Source organism: Salvelinus sp. IW2-2015, linkage group LG20, assembly GCF_002910315.2.
Source record: "Salvelinus sp. IW2-2015 linkage group LG20, ASM291031v2, whole genome shotgun sequence".
NCBI lineage: Eukaryota > Metazoa > Chordata > Actinopteri > Salmoniformes > Salmonidae > Salvelinus > Salvelinus sp. IW2-2015.
The window spans coordinates 25,122,491-25,131,213 of NC_036860.1; the positions used below are offsets into that span (position 1 = coordinate 25,122,491).

The 8,723-nt window shown below is 46.2% G+C and overlaps 1 protein-coding gene across 1 annotated transcript in view; it reads left to right on the top strand.

The window, feature by feature from the left end:
- LOC111981742 (rap guanine nucleotide exchange factor 6-like) overlaps positions 1 to 8,723 on the top strand; it is a 167,581-nt gene that overhangs the window by 39,238 nt on the left and 119,620 nt on the right. Inside the window, 1 exon segment of the mRNA XM_070449279.1 lies at positions 1,542 to 1,625. Coding sequence (XP_070305380.1) covers positions 1,542 to 1,625 — 84 coding nt within the window.

The window sequence follows — 8,723 nt, forward strand, 5'->3', positions numbered from 1 at the left end:
TCGAGTGAATTGATTTACTAACAGAGCCGTGGGGGGCACCAGTAGTGTGAGTACGTGGTGCAGACACAGATTCTCTCCACGCCACCTGCAAGGAGCAGTCTGCCAGGTAGGATGCAATCCAAGAGTGTGCAGAGCCTGAGACGCCCAGCCCAAAGAGGGTGGAGATGAAGAGCTGATGGTTCACGGTGTTGAAGGGAGCGGATAGATCTAGGAGGATGAGAYCAGATAAGAGAGAGTCAGCTTTGGCAGTGCCTCTGTGACGAAGAGGAGAGCAGTCGGTTGAGTGACCCCGTCTTGAAGCCTGACTGGTTAGGGTCAAGAAGATGGTTCTGAGCGAGATAGCGAGAGAGTTGGTCAGGGACAGCATGCTTAAGGGTTGTTGAACAGAAAAGTAAAGATACCGGTCTGCAGTTTCTTGAGGAGGGGACCGACTCTGGCCATTTATTTTTTGTTGTTGTTGAATTTTTCCCTCATTTTCTTTTTTTTTCTCCCTAATTTCGTGCTATCCAATTGGTAGTAGTTACCGTCTTGTCTCATCGCTGCATCTCCCGTACGGACTCGGGAGAGGCGAAGGTCGAAGGTCGAGAGCCATGCGTCCTCTGAAACACAACCCAACCAAGCCGCACTGCTTCTTGACACAACGTTCTAATACTGTACATACTGGAGGTAGTAAACAGCATATGGAAAATAAATTTCTGGATTCCCTATGAAATACTAAAGCCCATGTGAACCTGCTAATGTATTTGGTTTATACACTAGGCTACCAACGTATATGTACCTTTTATTGTAATTCAACTTTACCCTCCTCCGTCCATATTGCATCTGTTAATAAGGCTGCCCCGGCTGCATATGCCCTCTCTGAGGAGACTGAGARGCTACTGCCTCTCCTCATGGTTGACGGCTAATGAAGTACCCTGTTTGGACAGAATATCAACAGGACTATCGAAGCCGTGCAAGTGGATTTCTCCAAGGCAATTCAGCCTCTACTTAAACGATGCTAATGCATCTACTGTACCACCTCAAGCAACATTCAAGACTTGTTTGTAGGGCCCAGATTCTTCTTTTTTTTTACCCGGTTGAGGAAAAATTCAGGGCCTATCCTTTTCAAATATAATGCKCATGTGATGTCACCATGCAGACGTGTCCATAAACGGCGATATGTAGACCAGGGATCATCAGCTAGATTCAGACGCGGAACAATTTATTTTCTGGAGGGGATGGTCGGGCGGTCGGAACATAATTATAAATAATTTGTCCTCTGCAAATTGACCGTAAGAAGCCCAAACATATGTTTGACTAAAACCGAATCATTTCAAACCTTTGCTTGCATTTGTATACAATCACTGTCTCTATTATGCATGGGAATACTTGGGAACAGATTTCTTATGTCTAAGAAATGAAAATTCCACACCCAGGAATTTGTATTTTTATTTAAATTTGCTCAGAAAACTTGGGGGCCAAATAAAACCACCCGCGGGGGCCACCAGTTGGGGAACCCTAGACTAACACAATGTTTCTTGTAATCTTGTCTCCCCCTACAGCCAAGACAGCCTCGCCACATGTTGGTACATCCTCCTCTCCGGCTCCGTCTTCGTCAAGGAGCACATGTACTTGGCTAGATGCTGGTAGGTACCATCTATCGTCCATTGATCAGCACACAGCCTCTTCACACAGACACAGACTGACTGGACGGGGTAAGGAGAGAGAGGCCGTGGGCGTCCCGAATGTCACCCTAGTCCCTATGTAGTGCACTACTTTTGACCAGGTTCCATAGGGTGCTGGTGAAAAGTAGTGCACTATATAGGGAACAGGGTGACATTTGGGATGCTGCCAGGTAGGAGATAGACCCCGGCCTGTCTGGACGAAAGCAGCAGCAAGCGGCGGTGTGCTTCAGATCTGTGTGGGCTTTGATAAGATGGCTTGTGATGAAGTGTCTGTTTTATAGAGCAAGGAGTGAGCTCTGAACCGAGTGGGCTTCTGCTACAGTTCACTGGCTCGTCTGTCAGAGCGAGGGGAGCGGGAGAGCCGGACAGGCACACGTCTCTAACACACACATGCACACTTTCTCATGGTCTCACTCTCACTGTCTCACACACACGTAAAGTAGGGATCGTGTCTTTTTGATGCAGTGCACCTTTGAGGCAAGTGTGAGATTCCTCTAGCACCACATGGCTTTAATAACTGCAGCCACTGATAATGAGGGGTGTGTGCGTGTGTTGCTGATTTGAGTACAGATGTCTCGGACACAGACACACCAGCCAGGCCCATTTTCACCGCTTTATTAATGATGTTCGTCTGCCTGCCCTGGTCGGTCTCTCCAACACAGCCGTCWTCCCCCCCTCCTGCCCAGCCATGAAACACAAAGCTTTTGAAAGATAATTTGCACATGGTACCACTTCCTCTACCCTACTGCACAGCATATATCAGATTTGAAGCATTGAGGATGAAACAAATGGGAAATGGGGACAAAAAGCATTGGAAAACACTCTGTGTGAAGCTGAATCTGCATATTGGCAGCAATTGGGCGCACATGAGGTGACCGCCATGTGCTTCAGTGCAGAAGGAGAAGGTGGGCAACCACGGCTGCCTTGAAGAGATATTGAAGTGTGTGTGTGTCTGTGTGTTTATGCCCGCGCGTGGGAATGTGTATGCGTGTGTGTGTGTGTGACGGTGCATGTAGGACTATGCGTGACTGTGAACATGGCGTCTGGGCACGTTCATGTGCAGGGCAGTTGATGACAGACGGAGCAGAGCGTTGGGGTTGGGGTGCTGCCTCTGCAGGGGTCCATGGGGTTGTTGGGGCGGAGGGGGGGTTAGGAGGGCAGGGGGAAGGGAAGGGGGCGGTGGGGAATGCGGAACTCCTGGCAGGACTGGGAATGGCCATGTGTTCCTGAGCAGCATGTAGCCCAGAAGCATATCCAGGCAGGAAATGAGCACACACACAAAACACACACGCCCTGGAGCCATCGGACACACAGACCAGAGAGAGAAAACGCACTCCGTCCCTTAGAAAAGACTCAAGCCCACAATGACTCGCCTCCTCTTCCCACTGGATCTCTAAACAGACTGGACTTGGATTTACAACAGTTTGGATCGAGACCTGTACCATTCTATTTACTTCCAAAACAATTGAGGATATGCTGGATATCATCTCCCCTCAGAGACCCAGAGAAGCAGATCTGTACGTAGGTGTTTGTCAGGTTGGTGTTTACGTGTTCCTCGTTCTGTTAATCGTTCTGTTAGGAGTTGAGCCCTAGGACTTGGAGTCGTGGATGTATGCCTTAGTAAGTCATTAAGGAGTTTAACTCCCCCCTCTCTGCTTGTGGACTGAAGCCGGCTTGGGAATCTAAATGCTGCTATGGGCTAWATCAGTGGTTCCCAACCTATTTTTCCCTAAGAGTCCCCCTTTTCACATTTGAAAAATGTTACTCCCTCCCTTTAATTTGAATGGTTGGTTATTAAGAGCCTATATTAAATACAAAATAAAGTAAACCGATACACCCGATTTCCCCAAATGTTATTCCGCTACCAAATGTTTTTTTTATGGTCATTTATATGAAACCTAAATTGYATGATACATATTTTAAAGAAAGTGATTTGATCAATTGATAGCGACAGATCCTCACATTTGAATCAGATTATTCCCAYGGAAAGTCAGATGTCTTTGACTCGTCTACTTTAGGACACAGCTCGGCTTCTGAATGACAAACCAAAGATATTCCCATGTGCAGCATCCGAGTCGCGTCTTCCTGCTGACATTTTACCACTTTGTTTTTATCCTAAAGCATCGGCGATTTAGATTGTTTATACCAATCACGAATTGTAAAAAAAAATATAAAAATAATTTACCCCTCAAATCAAGGAAGGTTGGGAATGGGAACGTGAACCCATGTATTAAATGTTTTGGAATTCCCTGCGGTAAGGCACACGTTGGCAGGATGCCATCGGGCCTGTGTGGATACCGTACTATGTCGATTTAAATCTACTCTCAACATCTGAAAGACAAGCCTGCTACTACTGAGGGAAAGGCACATTGAGCAAGAAATTACCGAGCCAGCGACAGCCCATTGGAAGTGTCTCTTTCTACTCACAGTTTCACTTATAAACGGATTCATCTTAACTTAACCACAGCCTCGATGAACACGAGACTACGTGGTCCTATACCTGATGGGCATGTCTTCTCATGTCTCCATGTTTTGATTCTGGTGAAACCACAGCCCTTCTCATGTACGGAGGTTGTTGATTATCTGACACTGGAGCAGGTTCCTTAGAATCTCATACATTTGCATTTGTTTGTGTTTTTCTAATGTAAACATCATTCGTATTCTTGCTCAGTAATGTAGACTAGTGGTTTTATTGYCTAATTTGTTTACTGCAAAATAGCCTCCAACACTCTACTCAGCAAAGTGGATGTAGTCTATCACAGTGCCATCCGTTTTGTCACCAAAGCCCCATATACTACCCACCACTGCGACTTGTATGCTCTCGTTGGCTGGTCCTCACTACATATTTGTCGCCAAACCCACTGGCTCCAGGTCATCTATAAGTCTTTGCTAGGTAAAGCCCCGCCTTATCTCAGCTCACTGYTCACCATAGCAGCACCCACCCGTAGCACGCGCRCCAGCAGGTATATTTCACTGGTCACCCCCTTCGCCAACACCTSCTTTGGCCACCTTTCCTTCCAGTTCTCTGCTGCCAATGACTGGAACGAATTGCAAAAACCACTGAAGTTGGAGACTRATATCTCCCTCACTAACTTCAAGCATCGGCTGTCAGAGCAGCATACTGATCGCTGCAGCTGTAGACAGCCCATCTGTAAATAGCCCATCCAACTACCTACCTCATCCCCATATTTGTTTTTGTTTTTTTCTGCTCTTTTGCACACCAGTATTTATACTTGCACATCCTCATCTGCACATATATCAATGGGGGTGTTAATTGCTAAATTGTAATTACTTCGCCACTATGGCCTATTTATTGCCTTACCTCCTTACTTCATTTGCACACACTGTATACAGATTTTCTATTGTGTTATTGARTGCACGTTTGTTTATCCCATGTGTAACWCTGTGTTGTTTTTGTCGCACTGCTTTGCTTTATCTTGGCCAGGTCGCAGTTGTAAACGAGAACTTGTTCTCAACTGGGCTACCTGGTTAAATAAAGGTGAAATAAAAATAAATATATAAATAGTATTTCGTGGGTAACAAAACGCCTCTGTCCTTTCTGTCAATGTCAATATTCAACCCTGTGGCTTGAGTTTGATAGAATTACACTCAATTTCACCTAAATACTTTCTTGAATTTCATCGACCCCCCCCCTTTACATTGATGCTATTTTGTGATTGTTGCTGCTGGGCGTAGTAACAATAGTACGTTTTTACGTAGTTGTAACGTAGCAGTCATGCATTTCTAGTAACTAAAATGGGTTAGTCTAGTTGATGAGTATTTCTAAATGTTGTGAGAACTAGGCCTATCTYGTGGTTCAGTGCATTGTGATATTTTCATGTCGGTCAATTTATTGCTAGCCAACATGGTCTTGGCTGTAGTGTTAATGACTGTGTGGCGTTTTGTCCAAGAGAGCAGAACAGTCTGAGCTAAGAGCAAGATGCTCGGCTCTAGCTCGACAGTGGTGTGTGGTCGCTCTCTCTCTCTCTTCACTGTTAGTCATCGTTACCGTGGAGACACGGGCGCTAAACAACTTCTGTTTCAACGTCTTTTTAAACAACTTCTGTTTTTTTTTTAACGTTTCTAACCAGGCTGTTCCCGAACTGAGTTTACTTATTGACCGGGCTTGGTTACCAGGAGGGTAATATGACTACCTCAAGAAGTGTCTATATTTGGCTTAAAGACGTGTGTGTGTGTGTGTGTGTGGCTTTAGTATCTCACCGAGGGCCTTAGGCTTTGCAGCTGTCAGGAGGTTTGGGTTGAACCTCTTCTCTTACTGGACATCTTCTGGAGAGAGAAACCCCTCAACACCTAAAACCCCCAAACTGTTTACTGCACAGAGTTAGGACTCTAAAGGACACAGTKAGTTGCTTTTGGCTTTTTAGATTTGCCGTAATCCAGTTATTTTACCACAGAACTGTTTTGATAACAGCGMTTTGAGAGAAAAATAGGATCTCTGTGTTCCAGTCACTCTTGTCTCGCCCGAGGGGCCAGAGCTGCTGATGCCTTTGCTGTGGTGGGGGCGCTGTAGTGTCAGATAGGGGGAGATAATGGAGGGCTGGAGTGAGGCGTAGGCATATATTAGCTCCTGGGGGATGAGATGGAGGGAGTTAGGCAGGCATGCAGAAAGGCTTTGGCAGGCAGCATTTCCCATCAGCTGACAGGCTGCACAAGGCCAGGCCCAGCCTCACTGGAGTGTGGAGAGAGGAGTCAAAGCGAGGCTGACCTCCGGCTCTCACAGCTGATTAAGCCAAGCAGCCKTCCAACCCTATCTGAGCAGAGAGACATTGAGAGAGTGTGTTGATGGCATCCTAAATGAAATGATAAAATATACAGACCACAAATTCCAATTGGCTATACTTAAACTCTTTAGAAGAAAAAMAAARGCACACCTATTTAGGCGAGGTGCTGGCTAGCGGAGTAGAAAACTTAAAAATAAAGGAGAGCCGCACACTCTAGGAGCTCGGATGCAAAAKTATTTAATTTACCAACGTTTCGACAGGCAAGCTGTCTTCATCAGGGTACAATCACAGACACTGCGGGATGACTCGTTTATATATAGTGTCAAGACACACAGGTGTCTGTTATCATGGCCAAGAGTGGCCTAATATCATTGGTTAATTTCTCAAATATTAAAATGGCATAGAAAGAGCAGCATACCATAAATACAAATGGATAGCATACGATCATAGACTCACTAAAGACCACACAAGCCTACAAACAACCACAATGGCAAAGTCACAACAATCACAAGAATCACAAGAATGGCTTCAGATCAAAGTCCACGTTAAGACCGAAGGGAGCAAGGGTCTTTAAGTTAAAGATCCAKGCAGCCTCTCGTTTTAACAATAAATTATCAAGGTCATTGTACCCTGATGAAGACAGCTTGCCTGTCYAAACATTGGTAAATTAAATATTTTTGCATCTGAGCTCCTAGAGTGTGCGGCTCTCCTTTATTTTTAAGTATACTTAAACTCTTTAACATCATCCTCAWTTTGACCCCAATAACTACCGTGGGATATGCCTCAACAGCAACCTTGGGAAAAACCTCTGCATTATCATTAACAGCAGACTAGTTCATTTCCTCAGTGAAAACAATGTACTGAGCAAATGTACAATTGGCTTTTTACCAAATGACCATACGAGAGACCACGTATTCACCCTGCACACCCTAATTTGAAATCAACAAAGCATGGAGCAAGGACTTTTGCCTTATGTTTTGGTTTGTTTGTTTGTCAATTACGGTGTGTAGTGCAGGCGTGAATACGATGAGTCTTGTACGGTCATTTGCAGTAAAAAAGCCACAATGTGTACATTTGCTCAGCTACATTGTTTTCCACTGAGGAAATGTAGCGAGTCTTGCTGTTTAATGATAATGCAGAGATTTTTCCCAAGCGTTACGCTGTTGAGCTATTATTCCCAGCAGTAGGTTATTGGGGTCAAATTCTGTTCTCCACTTTTGCTGGATGGGGCTGATCAGTCCTTGTTTCAAATATTGGGGAAGATGCCGAGAGCTAAGGGATGATGTTAAGAGTTTTAGTATAGCCAATTGTGGAATTGTTTGTCTTTATTGTTCATTTTCATTGAGGAACCATCAAACACCACATGCCTTTTTGGGTTGGAGGGTTTATTTGGTCCTGTAGGACTCATTCAAAGTAATTGGAGAAATCCAGTGGGTTTCTGTAGTCTTTAATAGTTTATTTTCTAAGATTTGTTTTAGATCATGTTGTTTCTGCTATTTGTTCTTTGTTATAAAGCCAAAAAGATTGGAGAGAAAAGTTGTTTACCCTCCCCGCCCCCTCTCCTCCCGGGGCCTCTCCTTCTCTCCCATTTGCCCCTTCTTCCCCTGCGCACCCCTTCTCCATCTTTCTGCGCCCTCTCCCCCACCCGCCTCCCTGCTCCGTTACCCCTCTCCCCGCACCCCTCCCATTTCTTTCTGCATCCCTCTCTGCGCCCCTCTCCGGTCCCACTCTCCCTCCGCACCCCTCTCCGCCTGCCTTTCTTTTCTTGCTTCTTTTTTTCCTTTTTTATTTCCCTCCCCGCGCCCCTCTCCGTTACCGCTTTCTCCCGCGCCTCCCTCGCGCGCCCCTCTCCTCTCTCTCCACGCCTTCCTCCTATCTCACCCCTCTCCTCTGCTGCCCTCCTCTTCTGCCTCCAACGTCTTCGCGCCACTCTCCGTCTCTCTGTACCCCTCTCCCCGCGCCCCTTCTCCGCACCTCTCCAACTTGTTCAGGCGTCCCACTCTGCGCCTCTCCGTCCCACCTCTCCCCCTCCGTCCCGCCTCTCCGCGCCCCTCTCCCTCTTTCTGCGTCCCTCTCCGCGCACCCTCTCCCTCCCGCTCTCCCGCCGCCCCCTCTCCATTCCCGCCTCTCCTCTCACCTCCGCGCCCCCCTCTCTTTTGTCTCTGCGTGGATTTGTGATGTCGTATATTTTTCCCCCAACACCACTTTCCATCAATTATGTTATAGCAGACAATCATGCCAAATTGAGTCTAAAGCTTTTTTGAAGTCAACAAAGCATGAGAAACGACGTGTTCTTGTTCGGTTTGTTGTTTGTCAG